This window comes from Astatotilapia calliptera, chromosome 3, assembly GCF_900246225.1.
Source record: "Astatotilapia calliptera chromosome 3, fAstCal1.2, whole genome shotgun sequence".
NCBI classification, from domain to species: Eukaryota; Metazoa; Chordata; class Actinopteri; order Cichliformes; family Cichlidae; genus Astatotilapia; species Astatotilapia calliptera.
This window is the reverse complement of record NC_039304.1, coordinates 31,710,140-31,727,055: the sequence shown is the minus strand read 5'-3', so window position 1 is coordinate 31,727,055 and position 16,916 is coordinate 31,710,140. Positions and strand designations below refer to the sequence as shown.

The following is a 16,916-nucleotide window of genomic DNA, read 5'->3' as shown; positions in this document are numbered from 1 at the left end:
CTGGTCCCTTCCTCAATCTTGTCCTTCAGTGCTGCAACCACTGCATGTCATTAACGTTCTTCTCGTTCCAGGAGATTTTCCCCTTCTCTATACTCTCCTGGGAACGTTAATCCATCAGTGTCAGATGAACTGTTCAAACTGTACCTCAGCTGCCCTGACCTCTTCACTCTTAACCTTACCTTGTTAACAGGAAGCAGGGGAGTTAGTTAGAGGATTAGACGGGTGACATGAAAGCAGATCCTGAGAAGTAATGAACAAGGCTGCACGCGAGCACATAGATATGATAGGCGGTAAATTAGGCAGAAGGTATGGACCCAAACTTAGTGCTGACATATGTTCATAACACTGGAATAAGGATCAGTAATTACAGGATTGCACTGAGAATTTTCATGGATAAACTGCACGGGGATCTGTATGAAGTCTAACTGAAGTCATAATCTGAGCATTATTATTATTATTATTAGTAGTAGTAGTAAAACCAACAAAATAACTTAATTAAATATATCTTCTTTTACTGCTGATACTGTGCCATTGTGACTCCTACTATAAACTGTCAAATAGAAATGTGGACCATGCTTTATTTGTGGGTAAGGAAAAGCTGTCTCTGTCTCCCCCTACTGGTTGTCATTAGGAACAACATATCCCAACAAATCTGGAAACTGTAATAGCTCCTCTGCAATACAGCCAGATGTTCAGCAGTTGTTCGGCTTGGATGGACATATTTTTGCACCATAGATTAGTCTTTAAAAATAAAAGCAAACACTACAAACTAAAATTTTGGATCATTTGAAGACATCAGGGGTTTTATAACAATATTACATAAAAGTAAACTCCTATAGAGCCGATTTGGAACAAGTTTTTCATCATATTAATGTTACATGGTTAAACAGATTTCTTGAACATGAGAGAGCGCATTCTTTTTAACTGCTTCGATTGCAATTTTTTTCCCCCTCTTTGAACACAGGGTGAACTTTTACAGTAACATTCCCATCTTACTGATCACAGGACATTCATTCTAATGCTTCTAAATTTTTCTTTTTTAAATCTATCAACATGCAGTGTTTGAACAAGGCTCAGAAGGTGATAGATGCAAACAGAGGACATGGGAAGTATCATGAAATTTGCAACACTGAGGGTTATGTGGAGAAGTAACACAATTGTCTAAAAAAGGAGACAGTGAGACACAATCACAAGCAAAAACAAAAGGTTTTTATTAAAGATGAATCTTAAAGTAAGTGCCGGGCTGCTACTACTAACTAACACAGGAACAAACACAGCAGAGACCGGTCAACAAAGCAATTCACAGATTCTCCTCAGAGAAAGCCTAAGCGGTCACAAACACACACAGATCACATGAAGCAAAGTCAAAAGGCACTTTGGCACTGGCAGTGTCTTCTGCATCAATTTGTGCCAAAGCTAAGTGCTGACAGGACAGCTCCTCAGATTACATTTCCTCCACGGGAAAAAGTGTGGTTTCTAAGACAGGGCAGAGAGCGCACTAAACTAAACTAAACTAAACTAAACTAAACTAAACTAAACTAAACTAAACTAAACTAAAACAATACTTTCGCCATATGAAACTAGTACTTTTCTTGCCTAAAAATGAGTACTTTTTAATCTAAATTGAGTACTTAGAGTACTTAGTAGAATATTTTTTATCTAGTTTTTAAACTAACCAAGTACATAACTGGTCTCTTCTGCTTAGAAGTCATGCTCGGTGCCAAGCACTGTGACATTGTCATAGTCTTCATATAATTCATCTCCTCCTCCATCACACTTGGTCATCTCCATGGAGACAGCTGGATTGTTTGTCATCTTCCTGCTCCAGTAGATAGACAGAAGCAGACCAGTAGAAAAGCAGTAAGGACTGAAGACCACTAGATGGCGGAAGAGTCTCAGCACAAATGAACCTGAGTGGGCGCCAGTTAAATTTAAATTAGGGATGTTTTGTGTTGTAGCATTGAGACAGACTATTTATGTTTTGTCAAATTTAATAGCTGTGTCAGTGAAATGGCATTTAGGGACAGTATACAGTGCTCTCTTTATGACTTCTAAGCTTTTTGCATATTTGTTAAAATGAGGTTTTTCAGATCACACATTTCATATTAGATGAAGATAACTCAAGTAAATTAACTTCTAAAGGGAGCAAAAGCATTATTAAAATACAACGAAGTTAAAAAATGTAGAGGTTTATTTTTAAACTTGAGTGAAATGAAACCATTTGTAATCAAGTCAAAGTTGAAAATACTGTATGTTGTTATGATTACAAGCAGTAACATGGTAATGTATTTACTTTTACTCACCCCTTGGATCAGTTTGGCAGTAAAACACATGCGGTTCAGAACTCCTCACCCCAGACAGTGAAGTTACAGACACCTTATATTTTTTGGCAGGTTGGAATCCATCGATTATGATCTCAGTTTCAGGACTAGCTACTGTGTGAGTCTTTCCAGCCACATTCACCTCCGCATTGGTCCACTCGCCCTCTGGAACTGTCCATTTAATAAGAACAGAGTATCCAGCTGCCCAGTACTCACAGTGAGCATTTAGATTAGGAGGAACTGAGTAAAACAAGAAAAAGGTTTTACAGTCACAACTAAAGCAGAAAATATATGACTTACAGTGAGTATAATTAAACTTTTTATACTATAAAACAGAGTCTATGAAAAGTGCATCATTTTAAAATTTGTTCTCAAATAGAAAGATTATTTGTTTTACTTTTAATTCAAAGCAGTACCCTACAGTTTAAAAAGTTTATTATATTTTTGGAATTTTCATATAAAAACTAGAAAATAAAGACCTCAACATTGACACATTAGATATTGAAAGAATTACTCATTTTCTGTTTTAACCTTTTTAATTTCTTGAGCTAATTCATCAGAATGAATTCTTCAGTTAGTAATAAAATGATTGTTAGTTAAAGCTCATATATTAATACTGAATCATATTATGTAACTGTGTTAACCTGTGGTATGTAGGTATGTTAACAAAATTATTTTTCTGCAATAAACCTTTTTAAGATTAAAAATTGAATGCAAGGGTGAAAACTAAAAATTAAAAATTAAATTAAATAAATTCACAGATAACCTTTCTGTAACCAATATTAGTGAATACTTTAAGATCTTAAAAACTAATTTACAGATTAAAAATATGCTAGTTCTTCAAATGGTTTCTGTTGTACTCACGAATTGTTAATTTGTGTTCACACTGCAGGAAAACTCTGGAAGACTTTTCATAGACAAGAGAGATGTTATAGGTGGCACCAGGGTAAAGTCCAGTAAACGACACATTTTCATGTCCATCACTGACATGAACGTTAGATCCATTATAGGCGCTTCCGGTCGAGAACAAGCCTTCAATCTTTGCTTTGATTGATGAGTTGGTAACTTTCCAGTCTGCACTGGCACAGTCGATGGCTGAAATAGAGGAGAAAACAGTTATATGCATGAACCTGCTTCTTCTTTTTTACACAACTCATTGAAAAGAGACAAGAAAAAGTTATAAAAGTCTAACAGAGATAATTTTTTTTACCTGTTACTGTGAAATTCGTATAAGGAGTGCTCCTGAGTCCAGCGAACACTGTGGTTAAGCTGAAATCATACTGTGATCCAGGCTGAAGAGATGTCACTACTTTTCTGATTGTATCTGAGGAGACGTCTGACACACTATCTGACACACCACCATTGATTTGAAGCTCGTATTGCCAGGCTTTATTCATGTTCTCCCACTCTAGAGTTATGCTGTTAGCAAATCGTTCAGTCACACTGATCCAAGGCACCACTGGTGGAACTGAAAAAAACAAAACTCAGAAGTGGAATTTGTTCATCTTTTTCTTTTAAAATGAAATAGCTACATGTGACTGTGTAACATACAGGAGCATAGAGCTAGTTCAGTTAACACAAGCTTTTACATACTTAAGTCTGAGTAGGTGTGTGAGCTAAATGGCTCAGCATCAATGTATGTTTCCAATCAGGTGATCAGATCAGTCAAAATTAAATAAATAAATAGTGTGTACTAATAATATAATAATTAGATAATTATTGTATAAAATATAATAATTAAGCATGCTGCTCGCTAAGAGCACATTATCCATATTTGTTGCTCTATCACAAGCACAAGCCTATCATCAGGGTTAGATGCACACTTCCTTCTTCACAGAGATATGGTTGGTGGGTGGAGCCAGGATGAATAAATGGCACTGCAGGCCAGAAGGAAAATATAGAATATCGACTTGGACTTATATTGTCCATTTAAATATATTATATCAGGAGCTAAAGATGAAATAAAGACAATTTTACAAAGTCTGATTCACAATGTTTCATCCTTAAGTAACCATTGATGTTTCCTAAGCCTTTAGAAAGTATAAAAGTTAAATTTCAAATTCTAATGTCCCCTGTCTAATGTTGTAAATGTACATCAGACAAAAAATAGGAAAATTTAACAAATGTTTATGTTACGAGAAGCTAGTATATAAGCATGTTCCCCAAAAAAATGAGAAAATATAGAGAAATTACATCTCACCAGTGACTGCGATGCAGTTTACTCCACTGCTTCTGACATTATCAAACACAGTGAAGAGAGTGAAATTGTATCTGGTTCCACTGGTCAAATTTAACACTCTGTATTCTTTTTCAGAATTACTAATGTTGATCTCTCTTTCATTAAATGCAAGAATGTATTTGTCGATGTTGGGGACTGTTTTCCACTCCAGAGTTATGCTGGTCTCATTTTGTCCATTTTTCTTAAAGTCGTCAGCATTACGAGGAGCTAGAATAGAAAAACGCACAAACAAGAAACTGTAACAACATTTTCTGTCAGAAACAGAAACATGGAGCGAGGCTTCAGTTTCAGTATTTTTATCAGTCCTTTTGAAAAATATTAGGTGAGCTACACTCTTCTGTTTCTGAGAAACCTTAAACATCATTATAGAGCTCTGCCCTTGTTCATGTTGTAGAGGAGCATCAACTGTGGAACATTTTAAAGGACTATGACTGTTTTAGATGTTTTTAATCTGTTAACCTCCAACAGGTTAGCAGTAAGCAGTCTAGGATTATAGGTCGGGTTAGTATTTGACATATTCAAATTGGAAAATTTAGCAAATGTTTATGTTATTATTCTGTAGGATGTATTCTGGGATGTTTTTAACCTTGTTCCACTCCAGTGGTATACTCATCTCATTTTGATGCACCACAGTCACATTATTAACACTTTGTGGAGCTAAAGATAACAGAGGAAAGTGGCTTTGATTAAAAAAAAACACACACACAAAAAAAAAAAAAACAACTCTCCATCAGCTAAAGTTTCAAGTACTAATGAGCCGGTCCATCCTGGTTTATCTGTCTATGTTAGAGAAAATATATCTTACCAGTGACTGCGATGCAGTTTACTCCACTGCTTCTGACATTTCCAAACACAGTGAAGAGAGTGAAATTGTATCTGGTTCCACTGGTCAAATTTAACACTCTGTATTCTTTTTCAGAATTACTAATGTTGATCTCTCTTTCATTAAACACAAGAATGTATTTGTCGATGTTGGGGACTGTTTTCCACTCCAGAGTTATGCTGGTCTCATTTTGTCCATTTTTCTTAAAGTCGTCAGCATTACGAGGAGCTAGAATAGAAAAACGCAAAAACAAGAAACTGTAACAACATTTTCTGTCAGAAACAGAAACATGGAGCGAGGCTTCAGTTTCAGTATTTTTATCGGTCCTTTTGAAAAATATTAGGTGAGCTACACTCTTCTGTTTCTGAGAAACCTTAAACATCATTATAGAGCTCTGCCCTTGTTCATGTTGTAGAGGAGCATCAACTGTGGAACATTTTAAAGGACTATGACTGTTTTAGATGTTTTTAATCTGTTAGCCTCCACCAGGTTAGCAGTAAGCAGTCTAGGATTATAGGTCGGGTTAGTATTTGACATATTCAAGTTGGAAAATTTAGCAAATGTTTATGTTATTATTCTGTAGGATGTATTCTGGGATGTTTTTAACCTTGTTCCACTCCAGTGGTATACTCATCTCATTTTGATGCACCACAGTCACATTATTAACACTTTGTAGAGCTAAAGATAACAGAGGAAAGTGGCTTTGATTAAAAAAAAACAACAACTCTCCATCAGCTAAAGTTTCAAGTACTAATGAGCCGGTCCATCCTGGTTTATCTGTCTATGTTAGAGAAAATATATCTTACCAGTGACTGTGATGCAGTTTACTCCACTGCTTCTGACATTTCCAAACACAGTGAAGAGAGTGAAAGTGTATCTGGTTCCACTGGTCAAATTTAACACTCTGTATTCTTTTTCAGAATTACTAATGCTGATCTCTCTTTCATTAAACACAAGTAGATAACTGTCACTGTTGGAGACTGTTTTCCATTGCAGATTTATGCTGGTCTCATTTTGACCAACGGCCTCGAATTCTTCAGCATTACGAGGAGCTAGAATAGAAAAACACACACAAAAGAAACTAAAACAATGTTCCCAACAACATCTTGTATTTTGTTTATGTTTTAATTAGACTGAATGTTTTATTCAGTGCTCACTAACCTGTCACAGCACTGAATCTGTATCCACTGCTGTTGAGTCCATCAGACGTGGTGAAGACAGTGAATGTGTAGTTTGTCCCAGCAGTCAGAGAAGTGACCACATGTACTATGGGTCCTTCTTCAGTTTTATTAATATCTTCTCTTATATTACCATATTGCAGCATGTATGTTGAGATGTTGTTAACCTTGTTCCAGGTCAGAGTTATACTGTTCTCATTTTGTGTGGTCACATTCACTCTGTCAACATTATCTGGAGCGGAAAAAGAAAAGACACACAGTGGTTGTAGTTCAAAAAATATTAGGTGAGCTACACTCTTCTGTTTCTGAGAAACCTTAAACATCATTATAGAGCTCTGCTCTTGTTCATGTTGTAGAGGAGCATCAACTGTGGAACATTTTAAAGGACTATGACTGTTTTAGATGTTTTTAATCTGTTAGCCTCCACCAGGTTAGCAGTAAGCAGTCTAGGATTATAGGTCGGGTTAGTACTTGACATATTCAAATTGGAAAATTGAACAAATGTTTATGTTATTATACTGTAGGATGTATTCTGGGATGTTTTTAACCTTGTTCCACTCCAGTGGTATACTCATCTCATTTTGATGCACCACAGTCACATTATTAACACTTTGTGGAGCTAAAGATAACAGAGGAAAGTGGCTTTGATTAAAAAAAACACACACACACAAAAAAAAAACATCAACTCTCCATCAGCTAACGTTTCAAGTACTAATGAGCCGGTCCATCCTGGTTTATCTGTCTATGTTAGAGAAAATATATCTTACCAGTGACTGTGATGCAGTTTACTCCACTGCTTCTGACATTTCCAAACACAGTGAAGAGAGTGAAATTGTATCTGGTTCCACTGGTCAAATTTAACACTCTGTATTCTTTTTCAGAATTACTAATGTTGATCTCTCTTTCATTAAACACAAGAATGTATTTGTCGATGTTGGGGACTGTTTTCCACTCCAGAGTTATGCTGGTCTCATTTTGTCCATTTTTCTTAAAGTCGTCAGCATTACGAGGAGCTAGAATAGAAAAACGCACAAACAAGAAACTGTAACAACATTTTCTGTCAGACACAGAAACATGGAGCGAGGCTTCAGTTTCAGTATTTTTATCAGTCCTTTTGAAAAATATTAGGTGAGCTACACTCTTCTGTTTCTGAGAAACCTTAAACATCATTATAGAGCTCTGCTCTTGTTCATGTTGTAGAGGAGCATCAACTGTGGAACATTTTAAAGGACTATGACTGTTTTAGATGTTTTTAATCTGTTAGCCTCCACCAGGTTAGCAGTAAGCAGTCTAGGATTATAGGTCGGGTTAGTATTTGACATATTCAATTTGGAAAATTTAGCAAATGTTTATGTTATTATTCTGTAGGATGTATTCTGGGATGTTTTTAACCTTGTTCCACTCCAGTGGTATACTCATCTCATTTTGATGCACCACAGTCACATTATTAACACTTTGTGGAGCTAAAGATAACAGAGGAAAGTGGCTTTGATAAACAAACAAACAAAAAAAAAAACACTCTTCTGTTTCTGAGAAACCTTAAACATCATTATAGAGCTCTGCTCTTGTTCATGTTGTAGAGGAGCATCAACTGTGGAACATTTTAAAGGACTATGACTGTTTTAGATGTTTTTAATCTGTTAGCCTCCACCAGGTTAGCAGTAAGCAGTCTAGGATTATAGGTCGGGTTAGTACTTGACATATTCAAGTTGGAAAATTGAACAAATGTTTATGTTATTATTCTGTAGGATGTATTCTGGGATGTTTTTAACCTTGTTCCACTCCAGTGGTATACTCATCTCATTTTGATGCACCACAGTCACATTATTAACACTTTGTGGAGCTAAAGATAACAGAGGAAAGTGGCTTTGATTAAAAAAAAAAAACAACTCTCCATCAGCTAAAGTTTCAAGTACTAATGAGCCGGTCCATCCTGGTTTATCTGTCTATGTTAGAGAAAATATATCTTACCAGTGACTGTGATGCAGTTTACTCCACTGCTTCTGACATTTCCAAACACAGTGAAGAGAGTGAAATTGTATCTGGTTCCACTGGTCAAATTTAACACTCTGTATTCTTTTTCAGAATTACTAATGTTGATCTCTCTTTCATTAAACACAAGAATGTATTTGTCGATGTTGGGGACTGTTTTCCACTCCAGAGTTATGCTGGTCTCATCTTGTCCATTTTTCTTAAAGTCGTCAGCATTACGAGGAGCTACACTGAAAAAAAATGCAATAGGGTGGTTGTTGAATTTGTATAGAATTACTTCATATATCCAGCATGACTAATTTAAATTTCACATCTAAACATATTTTTGTCTTTTAATTTTCACATATTCTTTAAGAATATTGATTCTTTTAGAACAAATCATGTTGAAAAGAAACAAGTTAGTCGTGTTTTATCCTCAAGCTCCGCCCCCTGGAAAGGAAAAATCGGCTGCGCTGTCCGCCATTTTTGTCTCTCGCTTTGGGAAATCTACTACCATCTGGAGTTTTACACTTGAAGGTAAATAAGATTTTAAAGCTAACACACCAGTGAGAACGAGTGTAGACCCTTTATATATGTGGACTTTTACTGGGTGTTGTTATTTTACAGGTATGTGGGCTGTTTATCGAAAACCATGAGAGGCCAATGTTAGCTAGCTCCAGTTAGCTAATGGTAACCGAAATTATGCGATAAGCAAATTAGTAATTAACATATATAATGTGAGTTAATATTGTTTCTATATTCTTTCAGTCTAAATTAACAGACTATTACAAACTTGCATCGGTGTCTGTAGTAAGTGGTGGTACCTGCAGTGTCTTAACCATTAAACAAGCTAATGTAGGGCCGGGATATGACTAGTTTGTTGAAACATGTCTGCTGCCAATGTGACTGCTCACACACGGTAACATTACCAGCACATAGCCACAGCCGCTATAAACATGCTGAAAGGTCAATCTAGCTTCTGTAGTCAGCAGCTGGAAGACTCAACACAGACCCAAGATTCAGTGTAACGGTTATCTAAATGTTGTGTGTCCTGTTTGTAAGCCCAGAAAAAGAAATTAAATAAAATGACGACCTTGAGCTTCAAGCTAATGTAAGCGTAATGCTATAGCATAAAGCGACTAATGCAATGATGAGGTTGTTAAATTAGTAAAAATACAGTAAATATATCCAACATGAATCATTTATATTTTTGGTCTAAACATAATTAAGTCTCACGCCTTTCACTTGTTTTAGAAAGATGTTCAGTCTTTTAAAATCAGTCATATCAAAATAACAGAAAATAGTTATGTTTTCTGTTGAAACTCCACCCCCCAGGGTGTGTTTTGCGAGGGAAAATTCACTGTGGCGGTCCGCCATTTTTTGTCTTCGCTTCGTTTACGTTTGGTGCTGAGCTTTACTTTGTCAAGGTAAACTGAAAACTACATGTTTGAGAGGAAACGAAGAGAACATCCATTAGATGGGGAAGTTTTTCTCATGAATTGCTGTTGAGCAACATAATGTAAAAAACAAGTCATTCCTTAAGTTAACTAACGATAATGCTAGCTTAAGCTGCGGGACAATATTATGTGCATTAGCTTTTTTTCAGTGTGTGCCCAGTCACATCCGCTTGTTTTTTCTCAGTGAATACAGACTAACAAACTTGTGTCCATTTAGTTAACTGGTTGTACCTAAAATGTTTTAGTTAAACAGTTAAATAAGCTAGTTTGCCATGGGGTGGGCTCTGTGTGTGTTGGGGGGGGGGGGGGGGTGTCTTCACTAAAGTCGGTTTATTTAGGGCATGACACCTATGCAGTACTCATTAGGAGAGGAAGTGCATGACGTGGGGCTTTATTTCATGTTCTGGGGCAGTGAATGTAATCTACTGATAACATGTTAAAGACACACAAAAACCCAACAAATTATTTTAACTGATTTATAGAGAGACTGAGAGGAGGGCTTAAAGAGATAAAAATAATGACAATATAAATATGTTAAATTTATTTTTTCTGTATCGATATATGGTGCTTATCCCTGCTGAAGGGCAGATTGGTGTTGCTTCAGAACAATTCTCTAGCGCTGTTATGTAGAGGTGTTACTGTTAAGGTTTTAATAACATTATTTTATTTACTAGTGAAGATTTGCATATGTTATCTCACATTCTGTAAGGTAAATTTTCTGGAAAGGTCAAATTAACTAATTTAACTAAGTATTAATGAAAGACCTTGATGTGTATATGACAATAATAGATGTAGTTTCTGGGTCATTTGGCAGAACTGCAAAATGGCCAGAAGGAGGCAACTGCTGTGGTTGCAAACAGGCTTTGGGTGGTTTGGAAGTAAGGGCAACTATGGAACTGCTCAGCAACATGGGACCCATAGCTAATAAATAGTAATATAACTTTGTGTGGATGTAACCTTGTGAGATTTGAGATTTTGACAGCATTTTTATGTGACAACTTCTCTTTTTAGATAAATGCAGAGTTTAAGCGCATTACCACCATGCCACTGCAGTCCAGATTACTCTCGCAGATAGATGTGCTATCTGACAAACTAATAAAGGTCTTCAAAAGGCGAGGAGGACAAATAGGAAGAAGACTGCAGAACATTCTGGAGCCCACGGCCCAGGTAAGAAAAAAATAATTTGTGTATACACTTTAGGGAAAATAATAATTTTAACAAAATGCTGCTTGTCACTCTATGCCAGGAGTATGTTGAAAATCACCTGGGATTTTCACAATTTACCATGGGTGCGTTTTTTTTTTTTTTCTTTTACCTGCATTTTTCTATGTGTGGAGTTGATAGTTGAACACCTCTCTGTGCTCTGACAGTATTCTGCTTCTTTGCATGGAGATTTCACTTCATTACCTTTTTAAGCATTCTGAGGACTCAAATCACATGCTGTAATGAATCCATTTTTGTTCACCTAATGTGTTAATGTTAACATTTTTTGGAATAGTGACACAGATTAAAATAAGATTTGGTATAATGTTCTTTGACCAGTGTTCTGTTTAATTAAATTTTGGAATTCTGCATTTTCTAGGCCAAAGATGAAGCCATTATCCAACGATCTAATAAGGAAACAACCATGGGAATTTACATCATAAAGTCAAGAGATGCCAATGGCAGCCCTGAGGACATCGGGATAGTCCTTGAAGGCCAGAGAGTCTGGCAGGATTTGGATAACTATACCCTAGCAGCTGCAATGCTGTTTGGACTAATGTACACTTTGAACCTCACCTACCCACTGGAAAAGTATACCTTTGAGGTATTATAGAAACTGGTTATGGAGCTCAAAAGAAACAGCCTTTCAAAGAAGGCCCAGGTTTTCAGGACCAGACTGTACAATTGAACAGTTTTCCAGTTATGATGTGGGAACAACATGTTTACCTCTTCAAATATGTACCATCCTTTCTTTTAAGCCAGCACTGGTAAAGTTGCAGGACATAGTGAAACTTATTTTTCTGGCACTTTTCAACTTGGGGCCTTTATTACTGCAGTTTTCACTTTTCAAGCCATGACTCTTTTTAAAAAAAAATTCAAACTTTGAATGTCCATTTTTCTCAATGGAAATGGTGCCTTGCACCAATTTCACCAGTTTGCAATTTTTTCCCCAAGGTGCACCACTACAAACAGATTGCATTGTCTAGTATTAGTGATTGTGATGTTTAGTGATAGAAGCAAGCCAATACTAATCAGTTTAGGTCTCTTGGTTTTGTGCCTGTGGGTTATAATGTTATTTTAAGTCTCTTCTTTGTGTCATTTTAATATTTACACCCCTGTTGCCATATTACCTTATGGCTCTTACATTTAAAAAACTATTTTTTACATAAGCGCGATGTCATAAGGCCCCACAATGTTGAATTCAGGTTACAGCAGATAACTTTGAGGAATGTTGTGGAATGTTTTTCAAGAGATGCATTGTACAAATATGACTCATGTATATTTTGGAAGCCTGAATTGAAAGTCCATTGTTACAACTGTGTAGTATTTTCAAAAATACAGGTCATTGTTCAAAAATGTTTTGCTTATTTCTTTGATTGAAGAGAAAGTGTACAGTACATACAATAGGATCAGCCTTAATTTAGTTTTATTTATTGAACACTCAATTATATACTATATTATATTATATATTATATATTAGAAATTTGTTATAAAATAAAATAAGCTTACCATAAAATAATCTTGTCAATATAACACATAGTAGTCCAATACAATTAACACAAAAAGTTCATGTCTGATAAACAAGTGGTTTCTATAAATATTTGACCGGAATGAAAAACATAACAACAACATAAAAAAGTCATGTTTGTGTTACCAGAAAAATGTGTGCAGGTATAACATAAAAAACTAAGGTTAACCAAACATAACTTAATTTCGTGCAACCGATTACAATAATTTTTTTACGTTTATACCACTGATTATTTTTTTCAGTGTAGAATAGAAAAATGCACAAACAAGAAACTGTAACAACATTTTCTGTCAGACACAGAAACATGGAGCGAGGCTTCAGTTTCAGTATTTTTATCAGTCCTTTTGAAAAATATTAGGTGAGCTACACTCTTCTGTTTCTGAGAAACCTTAAACATCATTATAGAGCTCTGCTCTTGTTCATGTTGTAGAGGAGCATCAACTGTGGAACATTTTAAAGGACTATGACTGTTTTAGATGTTTTTAATCTGTTAGCCTCCACCAGGTTAGCAGTAAGCAGTCTAGGATTATAGGTCGGGTTAGTATTTGACATATTCAAGTTGGAAAATTTAGCAAATGTTTATGTTATTATTCTGTAGGATGTATTCTGGGATGTTTTTAACCTTGTTCCACTCCAGTGGTATACTCATCTCATTTTGATGCACCACAGTCACATTATTAACACTTTGTGGAGCTAAAGATAACAGAGGAAAGTGGCTTTGATAAACAAACAAACAAAAAAAAACACACAAATAAACAACAACTCTCCATCAGCTAAAGTTTCAAGTACTAATGAGCCGGTCCATCCTGGTTTATCTGTCTATGTTAGAGAAAATATATCTTACCAGTGACTGCGATGCAGTTTACTCCACTGCTTCTGACATTTCCAAACACAGTGAAGAGAGTGAAAGTGTATCTGGTTCCACTGGTCAAATTTAACACTCTGTATTCTTTTTCAGAATTACTAATGCTGATCTCTCTTTCATTAAACACAAGTAGATAACTGTCACTGTTGGAGACTGTTTTCCATTGCAGATTTATGCTGGTCTCATTTTGACCAACGGCCTCGAATTCTTCAGCATTACGAGGAGCTAGAATAGAAAAACACACACAAAAGAAACTAAAACAATGTTCCCAACAACATCTTGTATTTTGTTTATGTTTTAATTAGACTGAATGTTTTATTCAGTGCTCACTAACCTGTCACAGCACTGAATCTGTATCCACTGCTGTTGAGTCCATCAGACGTGGTGAAGAGAGTGAATGTGTAGTTTGTCCCAGCAGTCAGAGAAGTGACCACATGTACTATGGGTCCTTCTTCAGTTTTATTAATATCTTCTCTTATATTACCATATTGCAGTATGTATGTTGAGATGTTGTTAACCTTGTTCCACTCCAGTGGTATACTCATCTCATTTTGATGCACCACAGTCACATTATTAACACTTTGTAGAGCTAAAGATAACAGAGGAAAGTGGCTTTGATTAAAAAAAAAAAAACAACTCTCCATCAGCTAAAGTTTCAAGTACTAATGAGCTGGTCCATCCTGGTTTATCTGTCTATGTTAGAGAAAATATATCTTACCAGTAACTGCGATGCAGTTTACTCCACTGCTTCTGACATTTCCAAACACAGTGAAGAGAGTGAAATTGTATCTGGTTCCACTGGTCAAATTTAACACTCTGTATTCTTTTTCAGAATTACTAATGTTGATCTCTCTTTCATTAAACACAAGAATGTATTTGTCGATGTTGGGGACTGTTTTCCACTCCAGAGTTATGCTGGTCTCATCTTGTCCATTTTTCTTAAAGTCGTCAGCATTACGAGGAGCTAGAATAGAAAAATGCACAAACAAGAAACTGTAACAACATTTTCTGTCAGACACAGAAACATGGAGCGAGGCTTCAGTTTCAGTATTTTTATCAGTCCTTTTGAAAAATATTAGGTGAGCTACACTCTTCTGTTTCTGAGAAACCTTAAACATCATTATAGAGCTCTGCTCTTGTTCATGTTGTAGAGGAGCATCAACTGTGGAACATTTTAAAGGACTATGACTGTTTTAGATGTTTTTAATCTGTTAGCCTCCACCAGGTTAGCAGTAAGCAGTCTAGGATTATAGGTCGGGTTAGTATTTGACATATTCAAGTTGGAAAATTTAGCAAATGTTTATGTTATTATTCTGTAGGATGTATTCTGGGATGTTTTTAACCTTGTTCCACTCCAGTGGTATACTCATCTCATTTTGATGCACCACAGTCACATTATTAACACTTTGTGGAGCTAAAGATAACAGAGGAAAGTGGCTTTGATAAACAAACAAACAAAAAAAAACACACAAATAAACAACAACTCTCCATCAGCTAAAGTTTCAAGTACTAATGAGCCGGTCCATCCTGGTTTATCTGTCTATGTTAGAGAAAATATATCTTACCAGTGACTGCGATGCAGTTTACTCCACTGCTTCTGACATTTCCAAACACAGTGAAGAGAGTGAAAGTGTATCTGGTTCCACTGGTCAAATTTAACACTCTGTATTCTTTTTCAGAATTACTAATGCTGATCTCTCTTTCATTAAACACAAGTAGATAACTGTCACTGTTGGAGACTGTTTTCCATTGCAGATTTATGCTGGTCTCATTTTGACCAACGGCCTCGAATTCTTCAGCATTACGAGGAGCTAGAATAGAAAAACACACACAAAAGAAACTAAAACAATGTTCCCAACAACATCTTGTATTTTGTTTATGTTTTAATTAGACTGAATGTTTTATTCAGTGCTCACTAACCTGTCACAGCACTGAATCTGTATCCACTGCTGTTGAGTCCATCAGACGTGGTGAAGACAGTGAATGTGTAGTTTGTCCCAGCAGTCAGAGAAGTGACCACATGTACTATGGGTCCTTCTTCAGTTTTATTAATATCTTCTCTTATATTACCATATTGCAGCATGTATGTTGAGATGTTGTTAACCTTGTTCCAGGTCAGAGTTATACTGTTCTCATTTTGTGTGGTCACATTCACTCTGTCAACATTATCTGGAGCGGAAAAAGAAAAGACACACAGTGGTTGTAGTTCAAAAAATATTAGGTGAGCTACACTCTTCTGTTTCTGAGAAACCTTAAACATCATTATAGAGCTCTGCTCTTGTTCATGTTGTAGAGGAGCATCAACTGTGGAACATTTTAAAGGACTATGACTGTTTTAGCTGTTTTTAATCTGTTAGCCTCCAACAGGTTAGCAGTAAGCAGTCTAGGATTATAGGTCGGGTTAGTATTTGACATATTCAAGTTGGAAAATTTAGCAAATGTTTATGTTATTATTCTGTAGGATGTATTCTGGGATGTTTTTAACCTTGTTCCACTCCAGTGGTATACTCATCTCATTTTGATGCACCACAGTCACATTATTAACACTTTGTGGAGCTAAAGATAAGAGAGGAAAGTGGCTTTGATTTAAAAAAAAAACACACAAAAAAAAACAACAACTCTCCATCAGCTAAAGTTTCAAGTACTAATGAGCCGGTCCATCCTGGTTTATCTATCTATGTTAGAGAAAATATATCTTACCAGTGACTGCGATGCAGTTTACTCCACTGCTTCTGACATTTCCAAACACAGTGAAGAGAGTGAAAGTGTATCTGGTTCCACTGGTCAAATTTAACACTCTGTATTCTTTTTCAGAATTACTAATGCTGATCTCTCTTTCATTAAACACAAGTAGATAACTGTCACTGTTGGAGACTGTTTTCCATTGCAGATTTATGCTGGTCTCATTTTGACCAACGGCCTCGAATTCTTCAGCATTACGAGGAGCTAGAATAGAAAAACACACACAAAAGAAACTAAAACAATGTTCCCAACAACATCTTGTATTTTGTTTATGTTTTAATTAGACTGAATGTTTTATTCAGTGCTCACTAACCTGTCACAGCACTGAATCTGTATCCACTGCTGTTGAGTCCATCAGACGTGGTGAAGAGAGTGAATGTGTAGTTTGTCCCAGCAGTCAGAGAAGTGACCACATGTACTATGGGTCCTTCTTCAGTTTTATTAATATCTTCTCTTATATTACCATATTGCAGTATGTATGTTGAGATGTTGTTAACCTTGTTCCACTCCAGTGGTATACTCATCTCATTTTGATGCACCACAGTCACATTATTAACACTTTGTAGAGCTAAAGATAACAGAGGAAAGT

General features: G+C 36.0%; 1 protein-coding gene across 1 annotated transcript; it reads right to left on the bottom strand.

The window, feature by feature from the left end:
- Positions 1-1,701: 1,701 nt before the first annotated feature.
- On the bottom strand, positions 1,702-16,886 carry LOC113014312 (receptor-type tyrosine-protein phosphatase eta-like). The gene is made up of 15 exons (XM_026155747.1): positions 16,641-16,886; positions 16,286-16,531; positions 15,151-15,396; positions 14,304-14,549; positions 13,920-14,174; positions 13,565-13,810; positions 8,515-8,778; positions 7,329-7,574; positions 6,545-6,928; positions 5,366-5,611; positions 4,522-4,767; positions 3,532-3,789; positions 3,186-3,416; positions 2,304-2,561; positions 1,702-1,910 (listed from the first exon to the last, which is right to left on the bottom strand). The coding sequence occupies exons 1-15, from the start codon at positions 16,849-16,851 to the stop codon at positions 1,702-1,704; spliced, it is 3,792 nt and encodes a 1,263-aa protein (XP_026011532.1). The 5' UTR covers positions 16,852-16,886.
- Positions 16,887-16,916: the final 30 nt, after the last annotated feature.